The sequence below is a fragment of the Gracilinanus agilis genome, chromosome 6 (genome assembly GCF_016433145.1).
Source record: "Gracilinanus agilis isolate LMUSP501 chromosome 6, AgileGrace, whole genome shotgun sequence".
Classification (NCBI taxonomy): Eukaryota; Metazoa; Chordata; class Mammalia; order Didelphimorphia; family Didelphidae; genus Gracilinanus; species Gracilinanus agilis.
The window spans coordinates 215,432,631-215,450,834 of record NC_058135.1 but is presented as its reverse complement, the minus strand read 5'-3'; the positions used below and the strand labels follow the sequence as shown (position 1 = coordinate 215,450,834).

The 18,204-nt window shown below is 36.4% G+C and overlaps 1 protein-coding gene across 1 annotated transcript in view; it reads right to left on the bottom strand.

Annotated features, from left to right (window-relative positions):
- The window catches only part of SORCS2 (sortilin related VPS10 domain containing receptor 2), a 1,347,356-nt gene that overhangs the window by 228,599 nt on the left and 1,100,553 nt on the right, over positions 1 to 18,204 (bottom strand). The window contains exons 7-8 of the mRNA XM_044681767.1: positions 14,552 to 14,670; positions 4,827 to 4,916 (exon numbers count right to left, since the gene is read on the bottom strand). Coding sequence (XP_044537702.1) covers positions 4,827 to 4,916; positions 14,552 to 14,670 — 209 coding nt within the window. The remainder of the gene's footprint in view (positions 1 to 4,826; positions 4,917 to 14,551; positions 14,671 to 18,204) is intronic.

The following is an 18,204-nucleotide window of genomic DNA, read 5'->3' as shown; positions in this document are numbered from 1 at the left end:
ATAGTCATCAAAACAATATGGTACTGGCTAAGAGATAGAGAGGAGGACATGAATCCACTATTTGACAAAAACTGCTGGGAAATTTGGAAAACAATATGGGAGAGATTAGGTTTAGATCAACATCTCACACCCTACACCAAGATAAATTCAGAATGGGTGAACAACTTGAATATAAAGAGGGAAGCTATAAAGAAGTTAAGTGAACACAAAATAGTTTACTTGTCAGATCTGTGGGAAAGGAAAGACTTTAAAACCAAGCAAGAGTTAGAGAAAATTACAAAATGTAAATTAAATGGTTTTGATTATATTAAACTAAAAAGTTTTTGTACAAACAAAAACAATGTAGTCAAAATCAGAAGGGAAACAACAAATTGGGAAAAAATCTTTATAACGAAAAACTCTGACAGGGGTCTAATCACTCAAATATACAAGGAGTTAAAGCAATTGTATAAAACATCAAGCCATTCCCCAATTGATAAATGGGCAAGAGACATGAATAGGCAATTTTCAGGTAAAGAAATCAAAAGTATCAATAAACACATGAGAAAGTGTTCCAAATCTCTAATAATTAGAGAAATACAAATTAAAACAACTCTGAGGTATCACCTCACACCTAGCAGAGTGGCTAAAATGAAAGAAGGGGAGAGTAATGAATGTTGGAGGGGATGTGGCAAAATTGGGACATTAATGCATTGCTGGTGGAGCTGTGAACTGATCCAGCCATTCTGGCTGGCAATTTGGAATCACGCTCAAAGGGCTATAAAAGACTGCCTGCCCTTTGATCCAGCCATACCATTGCTGGGTTTGTACCCCAAAGAGATCATAGATAAACAGACTTGTACGAAAATATTCATAGCTGCGCTTTTTGTGGTGGCAACAAATTGGAAAAGGAGGGTATGTCCTTCAATTGGGGAATGGCTGAACAAACTGTGGTATACGCTGGTGATGGAATACTATTGTCCTAAAAGGAATAATAAACTGGAGGAGTTCCAGGCGAACTGGAGAGACCTCTGGGAACAGATGCAGAGCAAAAGGAGCAGAGCCAGAAGAACATTGTACACAGAGACTGATATACTGTAGTAAAATTGAATGTAATGGACTTCTATACCAGCAGCAATACAATGACCCAGGACAATTCTGAGGGATTTATGGTAAAGAATGCTACCCACATTCAGAGGAAGGACTGCAGGAGAGGAAACATATAAGAAAAACAACTGCTTGAACGCTTGGGTCAGGGTGGACATGATTGAGGGTGTGGACTCGAAACTACCACACCAATGCAACTACCAACAATTTGGAAATTGGTCTTGATCAAGGACACATGACAAAACCAGTGGAAATGTGCATCGGCCATGGGTGGGGGGAGTGCAGGGGGCGAAGGGGAAAGGAGGAGCATGAATCATGTAACCATGTTAAAAATGAATAGTAATAAATGTTTGGAAAAAAAAACACTTGGGCCTTTCATTAGATTGTAAGCTCAATGAATCTATAGTGTGACTGACATGGCAGTCAAAACCAAAACCAAAATCATTAATGTAACTAATGAATGGAGGGTCATTGCATAGAACCAGAGAAGGTAGCACTATCACTTCTATTATTCTTGCTCTGTGATGGCTTCTGCTGCCCTCAGATACACACACACACACACACACACACACAGACACAAACACATATTTACAATTAAGAATTTTAAAATTGAAATGTAATAATTATGCATTTTAATCTGTTTTTTAAAGTTTCTAAATGGTCTATCCTCTACTTTAGAGAAGATTTCACCTTCCCTAAATGTTTTATCTTCCCCAATGCTTAGGATAAGCCTCAGCATACAGTAGACACTTAATTATTGTTTGTTTAGTGGAGAAATGCAAAAAACTTAATTACAATTGGTAAATCATAAAATCATAAAATCTTAGAGGTAGAAGGGATCTCAATATTCAATCTTCACCTAAAATGTGTTTTCTCTTTCTATTAAACTTTGCAAGAGTACTTCAGTATACCAGGGAACTCATTAATTCACTAAATAACCTATTTAATAATTGGATCAGACTATTAGGAGATTCTTTTTTAAAAATTTTATTTAAAATATTTTTCCATGCTTACATGATTCATGATAACCCTGTCCCACTCTCTCCTCCCCCCTCCCAAAGCCAATAAGCAGTTCCATTGGGTTAGACATTTATCATTGTTCAAAACCTACTTATTTCTATGTTATTCATATTTGCAGTAGGTGATCCTTTAACATCAAACCCTAATTACATCCCTATCATACTATGTGGTCAATCATAGATTTTCTAATGCATTTCTGGTTCCCACAGTTCTTTCTCTGGATGTGGATAGCATTTTTTCTCCTAAGTTCCTCTGGATTGTCCTGGGTCATTGCATTACTACTGGTAAAAAAGTCCATTACATTCTATTGTGCCATAATTAATCAGTCTCTGTGTACAATGTTCTCCTGGTTTTGTTCCTTTCATGCTGCATCAATTCCTGATGGTCATTCCAGTTCACATGGAATTCCTCCATTTCTTTATTCCTTTCAGCACAATAATATTCCATCACCAACATATACCACAATTTATTCAACCATTCCCCAATCAATGGATTTTCCAATTTTTTCCACCACAAAGAGTGAAGCTATGAATATTTTTGTGCAAGACCTTTTTCCTTATTATCTCTTTGGGGTACAAACCCAGAAGTGGTATGGTTGGATCAAAGGGCAGGCACTCACTTAAAGCCCTTTGTGCATAGTTCTAAATTGCTCTCCAGAATGTTTGGACCAATTCACAACTCCATCAGCAGTGTATTAGTATCCCAGTTTTGTCACATTCCCTCCAACATTTATTGCTTTCCTTTGCTGTCATATTAGACAATCTGCTAAGTGTGGGGTGGTACTTCGAAGTTGTTTTAATTTGCACTTCTCTTATCAAGAGGAATTTAAAACAGTTTTTTATATGCTTATTGAGAGTTTTGATTTCTTCCTGTGAAAACTGCCTATTCATGTCCCTGGACCATTTGTTGATTGGGGAATGGCTTGATTTTTTATAAATTTGACTTAGTTCCATATATATTTGGGAAATAAAAACTTTGTCAGAGAGGTTTTTTTTATAAAAATGTTCTCCCAGTTTGTTGCTTCCCTTTTAATTTTGGATGCATTGGTTTTGTTTGTACAAAACCTTTTTAATTTGATATAATCAACATCATTCATTTTACATTTTGCAATGTTCTCTATCTCTTGCTTGGTGTTAAATCCCTTCCTTTCCCACAGATCTGACAGGAATACTAATCTATATTCACCTTATTTATTTATGATTTCACTCTTTATATTTAAGTCATTTACACATTTTGAATTTATCTTGGTATAGAGTGTAAGATGTTGAACAAAACCTAATTTTCTGTATACTGTTTTCCAATTTCCCCAGCAGTTTTTGTCAAATAGTGAATTCTTATCCCAAAAGCTGGGGTCTTTGGGTTTATCGAATACTAGCTTACTGAGATAATTTACCCATAATCTATTCCAGTGATGGGTAAACTACCACCTGTGGGCCAGATGTGGCCCCCTGAAATGTTCTATCCTCCAGGCAACATTATTCCTAATCTAACAAATACAACGAGTAGGATATACAATGAAACTTTGAAAGAGTTGCCTTAGGAACAGACTGACAGATGAGCATTTCCTTTCCTTTGGTCCCTTCTTTAAAAAGTTTGCCCATCACTGGTCTAGAGTGATTTTAAGTGAAGTTTCTCTTTCTAACCCCTGCAGTTGAGTTTTGTTGGAAATATATAGAAATGCTGATGATTTATGTGGGTTTATTTTGTACCCTGCAACTTTGTTGAAATTGTTAATTTTTTCCACCAGCCTTTTAGTTGATTTTCTGGGGTTCTTTAAGTATATCATCATATCATCTGCAAAGAGTGATAGTTTAGTCTACTCACTGCGTACTTTAATCTCTTCGATTTCTTTTTCTTCTCTAATTGCTACTGCTAGCATTTCCAGTACAATATTGAATAAAAAGAGGTGATAACGTGCATCTTTACTTCACTCTTGATCTCATTGGGATAGCTTCTAACTTGTCCCCATTGCAGATGATACTTGTTGATGGTTTTAAATATATAGTTTATTACTTTTAGGAATGGCCCTTCTATTCCTATACTTTATAGTGTTTTTAATAGGAATGGGTGTTGTATTTTGTCAAAGGCTTTTTCTGAATCTATTGAGATAATCATGTGATTTCTGTTGGTTTGATTATTGATATGGTCAATTATGTGGATGGTTCTTTTTATCCCTATTCAGTTTTTTTTTACAGATATCTATTAATTCTAATTTTTCTAGCATTTCATTTACTTCCTTTACTTCTTTCTTACTTATGTTTTTGGTTCGATTTATCTAGTTCTGAGAGGGGAAAGTTAAGATCCCCCACTAGTATGGTCTTACTATCTATTTCCTCCTTGAGCTCCTTTATTTTTCCTTTACTGTTAGAAAATTCTTACTTTGACTGAGGTAACATATGGTTCTTTGTAACTTCTCTACTGTACCTAATCCCATGCCCCTCCATTGGTGGATAGAAGACTCTACTACTGCTTCCTGGATCCAATTCCTAAGGATAACATTTCCAAAGCATGGTTGATGTCAGTTTAATTTCTTTCATCTTGGCAGAAGAACTGCAAATTACACCATCTTCCACAAAAAGAAAACTCATGAAAGAAAGAAATCATTATGTACCCTTAAGACCTTTCAATATCCAATTGCCTTAAAAGTTATCATTATGCACAAGGTGGATGATGCCAATCAACAACAGAATCAGAAGGAATGAGCACAAAATCATATTTACCTTTGGTAGTGCATACTTTGGTAGCTTCATCAGAACAAATTCATTACGTCGATAAGATACGTAGTATTTAGTCCGATTTGCTGTGGTCGCCTAATAGGAGGAAGAGGCTTATGTTAAGTTTGTTTACTCAATTCAGACAAATTTACAGGGAAAATAACCAATACACTTTTTAATTAAGTATAAGTTTTCAGGAAAATGCTCTAAAGTGGTAAATCATCTTGGATTTTTCTAGGAATCAAATTTTAGAAAAATATATAAAAATAAATATAGGATAAATGCAGTTAATTTTTTTTAATAAAAGAAAAGTGCACTAAAACTTTTGGGACACAAAGTTAAAATAGTTAATATATGATAATTAATAATAGCAATGACAATAGCTAACATTTAGATAGAGTAATATGGTCACCTTTTCAATAAAAAACAGGATTCCAGAAGGAAGATAATCTCACGAAGTTTCCTTTAACACTTTTATCCTAGAAGCACTTGCAATTTTTTTATGTTGGGTCCTCTGTCCACTGGTGAACATCATGTGCCTTATCAGATGGTCTGTAATAGTGTACACTGTAACTGTAGGATGAATTGCTCTGTGGCCAAAATAATGATGGTCCCATCATATCTGTTCTAGGTTGGCCTTCAGGAAATGGTTGTTTCTATTACTAGGTCCACACTTATGTTTTCCTAGTTTGGTAGAAAGCTGGTGGAGCTTATGATTCATTGACATGGCTTTTAAGAACCCAAGGTCATCTCGTGTAAGATAAAGGTGGAGAACTTTGGTAGAAACCAAAGGGTGTACAACTAGTGAATAGATGGACCTGGAAGAGATACCAGGATGTAGATTTGAACAAATCATAGACTTTGAAAGTTGGAAGGAACCTAAGGGATTATGTAGTGCAATATATATATATATATATATATATGAAATATATCATCATTATAATACATTAAGATACCAGAAAAGAAGTCTACTTGCTTCTGCTTAAAGACCTCCATGAAAAACAACTTATCACTTTTGGATAGCTCTAATGATCAGAAAGATTTTTCCCTTACATTTACCCTGAACTTCATCTCAACACAATTGCCCAAATTCAGCTCTCTGGGGATAAACAGATGAGTCTAAGGCAGTGATGGGCAAATTTTTTAAAGAGAGGGCCAAAGGAAAGGAAATGCTCATCTGTCAATCTGTTTCTAAGGCAACTCTTTCAAAGTTTCATTGTATTGTATCCTACTCATTGTATTCTTCAGATTAGGAATAATGTCTCATGGCCAGATAGAACATTTCAGGGGGCCACATCTGGCCCATGGGCTGTAGTTTGCCAATCACTTCCATCCTCTTCGTGATAGTTCAGTTTCTGAAAGACAGCTCTCATGTCCACCAACACTTCTTATCTCTAGGCTAAATACTTCCAGTTCCTTCAATTAATTCTCATATGACATGGATATTCAAAGTATTTTTCCAACCTGGTTTCCTTCATCAGACTCTAGTTCATACTTTATAAACTATGGCACCTAGAACTGAACAAAAAAATCCAGAAGACAGAGCATAATGGGAATATATCTTACCTTTTTTAGAAGCCAATCCACTCAAAATGTATCAAATAACAATAACTCTGCCTTTTACATCACATAATTCAAAGTGATATTGCAACCCAATAAAACACCTGGACCTTTCTAGAACAATTGCAACATAACTATGCCTTCATCATCTTGTATTTGGGAAACTGATTTTTTTTCACATTAACCTGTAAACTTTTACATTGATCTCTACTGAATTTAATCTCATTAAGGTCCAGTGTTCAAGCTATTTATCATCCAATGAGTTAGTTAATCCTCTCCTTACTGTGTTATCTGCCTATTGAAGAATTATGCCATTTATGCTGATTTCCAAGTCATTGATAAATATGTTAAACAGCAAAGAGCTAACACAGATCCTTGAGGCACTCCACTGAAGAACTCCTAAAATAATGATGTTAAGCAATTAACAATTACTCTTTGAGTTTGTCTATCCAATTCACTCTGAGTCCATCTAATTGTATTATTGTCTAGCTCATATTGCTTCATCTTATCCATGAGAAAAGTATGAGATAAAAATCTAGATAAACTATATCTAGGGTATTTTTCATCATCTGTTCATTTAGTAATCTTGTCATAAAAGGAATGGAGTCTATTCTGGCATGACCTCTTCTTGGTGAAATCATACTGGCTCCTGGCAAACACTGATTCACTTTTTAAAAATAATATGAGGGGGCAGCTGTGTGGCTCAGTGGATTGAGAGCCAGGATTAGAGATGGGAGGTCCTAGGTTCAAATCTGACCTTAGACACTTCCCAGCTGTGTGACCCTGGGCAAGTCACTTGAACCCCATTGCCTACCCTTACCACTCTTCTGCCTTGGAGCCAATACACAGTTATTGACTCCAAGACAGAAGGTAAGGGTTTAAAAAAAAAAAACACAATACCTTCCATCTTAGAATCAATACAGTGTATTTGTTCCAACATAGAAAAACAGGAAGGGCTAGGCAATGGAGGTTAAGTGACGTGTCCAGGGTCATCCAGCTGAGGCTAGATTTGAACTTAGGACCTCACATCTTTAGGCCTCGCTCTCAATCTAATGAGCCAACTTGTTGACCTCCATGGATTCACTTTCAAACTATATTATGTCATTTCTTTAATGATCCATTCTACAATTTGCACACATTTTATAATTTATAATTGTATGAGGCTTATAATTTGTTAATCCTTTTGTCTCCCCATTTTGGAAAGTCAGGACATTTATATTTTTCTAATAGGTAGGTGGTGCAGTGGATAGAAGTCAGGTCTGCAGTTAGTAAGACTTCTTCTGCGTTCAGAACTAGCCTTAGATACTTACTAGCCTATGTGATCCTGGGCAGGTCACTTAATCTATTTGCCTCAGTTTCCTCATCTGTAAAGTGAACTAAAGAAAGAAATGGCAAATCACTCCTTTTTTTTTTTTTTTTTTTTTTTTGTCAAGAAAATCTCTGTCTTTGCCAAGTAAACCCCAAATGAGGTCCTAGAGAATTGGACAGGACTAAAAGGTAACTGAACAACAATAACAACAATGTCATGGTACCTCTCCCATTTTCCATGATCTTTCAAATATTGATAGTAACTCAGGAATCACTGAAACTCTCATCACTAATATATCATGTCCCTGTGTCACATTTTTGATATATTTCCAAAACTTTACTCTATTTCCTCTTTCTTTCTCTTTGGTTTATACTATAATCCAATTACAGAATCACTTTCTATTATCCTTTACCTAAATATTACTTCTTCAATCTCTCCATCACACCTCCTAGATTTCTTCACATGAATATATTTATATTCTTAATATATAATCCTCTCCCCTCCCTTCCCTATCTTCGGAATAAGACATATCAATACAAATACACAGTCCAGCCTTTGGTTTCCTTCTATTAAGTTTCAGTGATATTTTGAGGTCTGCTATGCTTGGATGAAGTAGAACCACCTTTTCCTCTTGTTTCTTATTTAAATGAATGGTGTCTGTGTATAGACATTTGAGATTGTGGATTTGATTGTATATTTATTGATTGATATTTTCTTTCCCGAATTATATGTAATAACACATTAAAACAAATATTTTCCAAATTATAAGACCCAAATTATCTTCCTTCATTTCGCCCCTCCCCCAGAGTTGGTACACAACTGATCATGGATTTTATTGATGGGTCCTTTTCTGGATTTTTGTCTCCTATGACGTTCTTGGCACTTGAGCTGTTATTCTCTGTTGTTTGGGGACACACACACACACACACTCACTTATGTTCAAAAATCACCATCCACTAATCATCAAAATGTTGGAACATTTTTAGAATGATGGTTAGGATAATTCAGAGGCTGCGTGGTACAGTCAGTGAAACAACTCTTCACTTGGAAAAAGAAAACTGAGGCGCTTGTGTTATTCACACCTTAGAAGGAATTGAGCATAAAAAGCAATCAATTATTTGATCATGGATTGATTAATCAACAGAGAGGAGATATTTAGGTCTTCTACAGATTGTAAAGATGGAAAAAATGTTGTATTATCCAGAGTGTTGATGGAGAAAAAAAAATTATTTTTTATGTTTTGGAAGACATAAAAAAAAGGCATTTGAGCCTGTCTAATTTAATGAAGGGGAAAAACAAAAAGACATATTAATTAGATCAGTGTCCTTAGCATTTCTGTCATGTTTGCCTGTTCTTTGAGCAATATTTTTTAACCCTTACTTTATTTCTTAGAATCAATACTGAGTATTGGTTCTAAGGCAGAAGAGTGGTAAGGACTAGGCATTGGGGTTAAGTGACTTTCCCAGGGTCACACAGCTAGGAAGTGTCTGAGGTCTGATCAGAACCGAGAACCTCCCATCTCTAGATGTAGTTCTCAATACACTGAACCATCCAGATGCCTCTCAGAACAAGTTTTTTTAAAGGCATAAAATAAAAAATAAAAGTTTACAAATTAAATCAATTATATTGAAATATAAGTATCATATGTACATTATACACACACACACATACACACATATATATGTGTGTGTATATATATATATATATATATACTACACATGCATACATACACATACATTAAGAACTTCTGGATTTGATAAGTACGCAGAAGTTTGTTTATATCAAAGGTTAGTTTTGGAGGTTTCAGACTTGAAGATAGGAGGTGATCCTGGGTTTAAATTTGGCCTCAGACACTTACGCTTCCTAATTGTGTGACCCTGGGCAAGCCATTTAGCCCCATTTGATCAGCCCCTACTGATCTTCTTCTTTGAAACTAATATTCAGTATCAATTCTAAGACAAAATTTACAGGTTTAAAAAAAAAGGGTGTTTAGTGTCAGGGATTATTTTTTAAGAAAACCATTATTTTATTTTATGTTTTATTTTATTTTTTTAAAACTCTTACCTTCCATCTTGGAGTCAATACTGTGTATTGGTTCCAAAGCAGAAGAGTGGTAAGGGCTAGGCAATAGGGGCCAAGTGACTTGCCCAGGGTCACACAGCTAGGAAGTGTCTGAGGTCAGATTTGAACCTAGGACCTCCCATCTCTAAGCCTGGCTCTCAATCCACTGAGCCACCCAACTGCCCCCAAGAAAACCCTTATTTTAGTTCTTAAGCAACAATTCTGGACAGAAGGTCAAGGCTAAGCAAATGGGGTTAAGTGACTTGCCCAGGGTCAGACAGCTAGGAAGAATCTGAGGCCAAATTTGAATTCTAATCATTCCAACTCCAGCTCTCTCCACTGTGCCACCTAGTTGCCTCACAGAGACTATTAAAAATGAATGAATCCCACACAGAAGAAAATAGAAGGTTAGTCCTTGAAGAGGTATTTGGAGTGTTGGAACTACCAGGAAGATTAGATTACAGAATATAGATTGTAATAACAATTGGAAATTATCTGAGAACATAGAATAGAATGTCAGAGATGGAAGGGATTTAAAAATATATAAAATGCAGTATTGGAGTAGGAAGGGACCTTAGAACCTAGAATGGTTAAATTCTAAAGGGATTTAGAGATGCTCTACTTTCATGTCATTCCATCAGAGATGAAAGCACCGAGACTCACAATTATGAAATGTCTTGCCAAAGGGGTCTGGCAAAGCAGGGACAACGGCCTCGGTCTCCTGATTCCTAGACCTGTGCTCCTACAACAGCAGGCCTCTTAAAGGGAGGAATGCTAGAAAACAGTTCTTGTTGAAAAGATGCAAATTTGACCTTTGTCTGTTGAAAAAGAGATGAAGTATGACAGAAGGTCTACCTGCCTGAATATTTAATACACATCAAAAAATGTAACATTTCAACTGCTTTAAGTTGCTTTTTCATTACAAAATCTTTTTTCCCCCGCTGAATAATAAATGGGAACCCTTAAGGATTCTGATTTATTAACTGACAGATAAGAGGAAAACTAGACAGTTGTTATTTTTATTTATTTCATTTTAAAATATCAGCTTGATTTGTCATATCAAACTGTCAAAAAATACTGCCTTTCAAGGGATATCAGTTTCTCCAGTTTAAATGCTGAAAAGAAATTCATTTATCTATTTTTTCTTCCTCCCCTCCCCCCCCAAAGGGTAACAGCATAATTCGGTAGAAGCTGTTCATGAGCAGGAGCCAGAGACATAGTTCTGAGTCCTGACTGCAACTTAGGTTTTGTGACCCTTCTGGTTGTGTGGTATAAATTTCCTCTCTGGACATGTTTCCTAATAAAATAGATAAAGTGCTTCAAGGCTATTCAAGCACTTTATAGTCATTATCTCATCTGGGCCTCACAACACCTCTATGACCTAGGAACTATGGGTATAATTATCATTCATTTATAAGTAATGAAGTTAATTGGTTTGCCCATAGCTGCATAACTAGTGTCAAAGGCAAGACTTGAATTTGGGACTCGCAGACTAAATCTTGTTTGGAAGTCATTAAAAAATGAGTTCAAGCCATCAATAAAATAGGGATAAAAATATGTATACTTTCTCTTTAACACAATTGTTAATAATAGCACTCATTTTATTTAAAGTTTATGAAGCACTTTCCCCATTTATAACCCTCTAAGGTTAATTGGTACAAATGTTATTTGTTGCCATTTTTACAGTCAAGGAAACTAAGGCACTTAGAAATGTTATCATTACTACTATGTATTAATCATAGAATTATTTACTCAGATTATAAAAGTCAATAGTATAGTAATTAATTGTAAAAATTATTACTAACAAAGTTTATTAATTGATTAACTCATGGCTACACATTCAGTGCCAAAACTGTGACGGGAATCTAGTCCTCCTCTGTCAAAGTCCAGCTCTCGTTCAATACATCATGGGGAAAGAAGAGGTTTTTATATCACAAAGCACCATAAAAATGTGAATTAATAATATCACTGTTATTGCTATTAAACAGGAAGGACACCCATACAGACAGATTAAAGTTGGTGAAATAGTCTTTATTTGCTTTGGTTTGGGGATCATATGACATCAAAGAAACTATGAATCCCATTTGACCGAATAAAAAGGTAATTTTGAAGTTACCGAGTTACTCAATTCCCTTCTTCATATCTCTCCCTTTAGACTGGGGTAGAGACTGCTTTGCCAACAGAATAGCACTTAGTAAATGCTTGCTAATTGATTGATTTGATTAACTGTGACATAACAAAAGAGTTACTTCTCATTGAAGATACCCAGAAATGAGAGACTCTACCTCCAGAAGCAGCCCACATTCTAATAATAATGGACAGCTCTAATTGTTAGGAACTATTTCCTCATATTGCATTTTCTGTTATTCTCATCAAAATAACCTAAAACTAGATGGCTTGGGGATAGCAGTAAGTCTGAAGGTCCTGGGTTCATATATGACCTCAGACACTTCCTAGCTGGGAGACCCTGGGCAAGTCATTTAACCCCCATTTACCTAGTCCCTACCACTCCTCTGCATTGGAACTGACACTTAAAATTGATTCAAAGACAGAGGATTTAAACAAATAAATAAATAACAGATAGCATGTTCAGAAAGGACTGTGGGAGATACGCATGGAGGTGTCAGACTGCAGTAGGGAGAGTTCAATGCCCCCTTCCCCATAGCTCAGAAACACAAATGAACGAGTCAGGAAGATTGCTCACTTCTCTGGTTACGTTCACACATAGTCATCTTCATCTATGTCAGCATCTATCTATAATGCATGTTACATATTTTTGTTACTTAAATCTGAAATCAAAGCAGGTCAATTACTTCTCCCTGATCTTCGCGATGTGTTAACGCATTTTGGATCCTTCCCTGTCAAAAGCATCACCCATTTTGCTAAGTTTGGCAGTCAGGAAGCTCACACAGGGAGAACCACTTCTCACCACACACTAGCTGTGAAATAGATCTGAATTGTAGCTGTTGGTGAGTTATAAACAATGTCACCTTCGCACGATATCCAAGGCGAGGCTTGGGAGGGATGATTTTCTCTAGGAAATTTATTTCTAAATCCATTTCACAGTTTGTTCATGGTGAGAAGTGGTTCCTGCCATGGGGACACCTAGAATACTGTTCCCAAGAAAATGGGTGTGGGTGTCTTTGGGTGGTGCTCATTTCCTAATCTCTGTTTAACAAAGTAGCTAAGGAAGAGGATGACTTGTTTCTTTTTTAGCTGGATTCTGAATGAGTTCTCCCTGGCTGTCACTTTGGGTTTCTTTGGGTGATTCTCATTTCCTAATTTCTGTTTAACAAAGTAGCTAAGAAAGAGGATGACTCTTACTTCTTTCTTAGCTGCATTCTGAATGAGCTCTAACTGGTGGTCACTTTTTTTTTTTTTTAACTCTTTCCTTCCATCTTAGAACCAATACTATGTATAGGAAGAAGAATGATAAAGTTAGGCAATGGGGGTTAAGTGACTTATCCAGGGTCACCCAGCTAGAAAAGTGTCTGAGGCCAGATTTTAAACCAGGATCTCCCATTTCTAAGTTTGACTCTCAGTCCATTGATCCACTTAGCTGTTCCTGATAGCTTTCTAACAATTTGGAAAAGGTTGTCAAGGAGAATGGATTCCTGCTCTTAGGGTTTAGACTATTTGACTTCTAAGATTCCTTCTAACTCCAAGTTTCCAGGATCCTGGGGAATTTGCATTAAGCAGACCAAAGTTCAAGTTTTGTATCTGAAGTTTAAGAGTTTTTGTTATTGTTGCTCAGTCTTATCTATTCCGGTGATCCCAGTTTGGACTTTGCTTAGTAGAGGTACTAGAGTAATTTGCCATTTTTTTCTCATTTTAGAGATGAAGAAACAGAGGTAAACAGGGTTGAGTGACTTGTCCAGAGTCCTTAAATCAGACAAGATGATTTCAATTCAATAAACATATTTTTATATAGTTATTATAAAAATTATACACATTTACATATTTACATATAATTTTACATATTATTATGTGTAGGTAGTACAAAGATGAAAACAGTCTGCCCCCAAGAGATAAAATATGCACACAGATAAGCACACATAACATAATACAAGGTAATTTCAATAAGAGAGAGTTAATAGCTCAGGAGGCATTTAGAAAAGTCTCTCACATGGGGAATGGGTTTTTCTATACTCTGAGTTTCTGATTTTTTTCCTTTTTTAAAGCCTTACTTTCCATTTTAGAATCAAAACTAAGTATTGCTTTCAACACAGAAGAGTTGTAAGGGCTGACAATAGGAACGAAGTAACTTGGTTAGGGTCACACAGCTAAGAAGCATTTGATGGTAGATTTGAACCCAGGACCTTCTGACTCTTGTCTTGGCTCTCACTCTTATTCTTCTTTACTGGGCAGCTAGGTAGCCCAAAGACTAGAGAGCTGGACTTGGAGTTAGGAAAATTCTCGTTCAAATCTGGCCTCAGACACTTAACTAGCTGTGCTATCCTGAGAAAGTTATTTAACCTTTGTTTCACTCTTCTTTCTCAACTGTAAAGTAAGGTTCATAATAATACCTACCTCCTAGGGTTATTGTAAGAATCAAATGAGACAGTATTTGTAAAGTGCTTAACACAGTGCTTGGTACATAGAAGGTACTATACAATTGCTTACTTCTCTAGAAATGTATACTACTGACATGGCTTATTTCTGAATTGAATTATAAAGTTAACTTTCAGTATTTTCCCCCAAATGGATAGTATTTCATTGGTTCCTCTTCAGCCTCCCTTCTACTCCTCCAGAATGTCACATTCTTTCAAATGAACACATAAGGGAATTAATTTGCATTTACCTTAAAGAATATGTAGTCATCTTGCACAGTCAGGGAATTGTGGTCAATGCTGCTGGCAAATGGAATCGTGGGTGTTCTATCAGAGCAATTCTGAGACTGACAGGTGACATATCGGAAACCTGGGGAGAACAATTACCAAAGTCTATTCTTGAGAAATAAACTCAGAGGAAAACCCAACATTCCAATGTTCTTATTAGTGAAAGATATAGTCATGTTAGATAACAATCAATCATGTTAAACCATTCTTTGAACTTCTACCATTCATGAACTTCATGGCCATGGTGTGCCCAGGATTCACATCTTCTCAGTACCCTCTGCCCTTTTGATTGGAGTGATGGAGGTCAGAACAAAGAACTCCTCCCAAATTCTCCATTTAAAAAGGGATCCCAAGAGAATCAATTCTTCACTTCCCAGCAATAGCACTCCTTGGTCCAAGTTCCACCATAATCATGCTCCAAGGAAATTTTGTCACCAAGAAACTCATCATCCTGTGAGGTAAGTGCTTCTACCTCATTAGTACATTCTGGCCCTCTTATTGTATCATTGGGAAGGAAAACACAGAATTCTTCCCAAAGCCTCTATTTTATAGAAGCCTTCCAGGCAATTTGGAACTATGCCCAAAGGACTTTAAAAGAGTGCACACCCTCTGATCCAGCAATACCACTTCTGGGTTTGTGCCCCAAAGAAATAATAATGAGAAATATTTGTGCAAAACTATTCATAGCTACACTTTTTGAGGTGACAAAAAATTGGAAAATAAGGGGATGTTCATTGAACAGATTGTGGTGTCTGATGATGATGGAATACTATTGAGCTGTATGGAGTGATGATCTGGAGGATTTCTATATGAACTGGAAAGACCTCCAAGAACTGATGCAGAGTGAAATGAGCAGAACCAGGAAAACATTATGCACAGAAAGTAAAACACTGTCGAACAATCCAATGTAATGGACTTCACTACTAGTAGCAATACAATAATCCAGGACATTCCTGAAGGAGTTATGAAAAAGAATGCTATTCACATTGAGAGAAAGAACTATAGGAGTAAAAACGCAAAAGAAAAATGTATCACTTATCATTTGTATATATGGATATATAATTTGGAGTTTCAGTTCTATGGTAAAAATGAATAATGTAGAACTAGGTATCAAGTGATAACACTTGTACAACCCAGTGAAATTGTCTATTGACTCTGGGAGCAGGAAGGGAAGAGGGAAGGGAAATAAAATCAATCATGTAAACATGGAAAAATACATTTTTTTTAAATTTAAAAAATTTAAAAAAAATAAAAAAAAAAGTTTTCCAGGTGAGTCAACTATTTATTACAAACAAACTAGATTCCTTGGACTAGACACCAGCATTAATGGTCATTCCTCCTCCCATTTTCAGCTTGTGTGTGTGTGTGTGTGTGTGTGTGTGTGTGTGTGTGTGTGTGTGTGTGTGTTGTCTTCCTCTAATAGATTAGAAGCTCCTTGATGGTAAAAAAAAAAAAATCTTGTTTTTCTTTCTTATTTTTATCCGTATCTCTTATTACAACACCAGGGGGATAGCCAATACTTAACAAATGTTTATGGATTGTCTGATATCAAGTTTTTAAATTTGCTTTGGTTAAATTAAATTAAATTAAAATCCTCCTGTGATTTTTCATCATGGTGCATATTGGACTTTGGATACTTCTTTTTTAATCATTAACTTTTGTCTTAAAATTGATATTAAGTATAGGTTCCAAGGCAGAAGAGCAGTAAAGGCTGGGCAACTGAGGTTAAATGAATTGCCCAGGATCATACAGCTAGGAAGTGTTTGAGGTCAGATTTGAACCTAGCTCCTTCTGACTCCAGGCTTGGCTCTGGATCCACTTAGCCACATAGTTGGGGCCTTAAAGGATATACTTTCAGAGTACAGGCACAAGCAGATCCAGTCAAGCTCAAATTATTTCTCTCTTCTAGCCCTTCCCTCCCAACCCTCTAGCAGCAGAATGAGAGGTAGCACTCAAGTCTTCTCACTTTGTTTTTTATACCTTCAGTTTTAGATAATTCATTTCTCATGCAGTCCAGAGCCCTAAATGTAGATCTTAACTAATTTTACTGTATTGCATATAGGACGACCAACCACTGTCACTCCAAAGTGAGTTTAAAGAAGTTTGGAAAGTCCTACATGTGAGGATGAAATATTTTTGGCCAGAGAAATTCATGAAACTTGTCTGTAAAAGCAGAAAGGTGGGTGATTCCTTAGTGGTAGCCATGGCAACAAATTGAGACACGTTAATTAAGTGCCAATATTTATAAAGTAATGTGGGAGATACAAAGTGTATATAAAACACAGCCCTTGACCTTAAGGAGTTCATGGTCTAGAGAAGGAATAAGAAATGGAGAGACAGCAATCATGTCCATTGGAACATGGTAAGAACAGTAGAGAGCTACAAAGTGTTCAGTGAAGATGATGAGAATTGCTTGCTTCCCTTTAGCAAATGAGCTCTTTATAAAATACATGGTTTAATTCATTACTTGATTCCTATGAGAAAGGATAGTCATTGCTTGTGTAGGGCTGGTTCTTCAAGAATTCTGACTCTTTCTCTTAGCCAAAGCACTAACTAGACTTTATGTGTTATTATTTGCCCGTACAGTGATAACCCTTTGGTCTAGCCAGAAAGATTATTTTTTGATCATTTTTTCAACTAAGATATTTGCTTCTTAGAAGATCTTTTATTGTCAAATAAAAAAGAAGAAAGATAATGAGGGAATGTGTATGTGTGTGAGAGTGTATGAGTGAGAGAGAGATAGACAGAGAGAGGCAGAAAGAGTCTAGAGAAAAAAGATCTATGGACCTGGGGCCAAGTCCTATTGGAATGTGACTCCAGACAAGTTACTTAACATCTCAGGTCTGTAGGTAACTATTTAATCTCTAAGTTTTTAGAGGAGGTGTCGATGTGAATAGGTAGAAAGTAGAGGGGATTTCCTCATTTTAGAATTCCCTATGTCCATGAAATCAGGTCCAGTCCCAATTCCAATCCTATTTTAAAACATTCATTCATTCATTTTACCTGGAAATGCTTGGGAAAAAAAATAATCCAAAGGTTGTGTCAGCAATTTAAGGAAAAGAAATCATGAAAGCAGTGAAAGCCAGGACTGAATCCCCAAATCCATACACACATACATGCACACACACAAATCTTCCATGAGAGAATCATGCACACAGGGCACTTCCAATATGAAGACAGAAGTCAGCAAGAAATGTGAGGCCCCATGAGCAAAGCAGCAGAGGCCAAGGGCATATATAGCTGTTACTACTGAAAATTACTAAGGGAACCACAAAACACAGAAGAAACACAGGTTGTTTTTGGTACTGGCAGCATGGGGCAGTGAAAGGAACACTGGTTTTGAAGTAAATGACCTAGGTCTGAATTCTCCATCTGTTGCTCACTACCTGTGTGACCTTGGAGAAGTTATTTAAGTTCCTCAAGGATTTTTGAGGAATGATTAGCTAGTGTTGGGGGCAGTGCCAGAAGAGACTGAATAGCCTTTCTTCCTTCCTTCCTCTCTCCCTTCTCTCTCCCTTCTTCCCTCCCTCCCTCACTTCCTTCCTTCCTTCCTTCTTTCCTTCCTTCCTTCCTTCCTTCCTTCCTTCCTTCCTTCCTTCCTTCCTTCCTTCCTTCC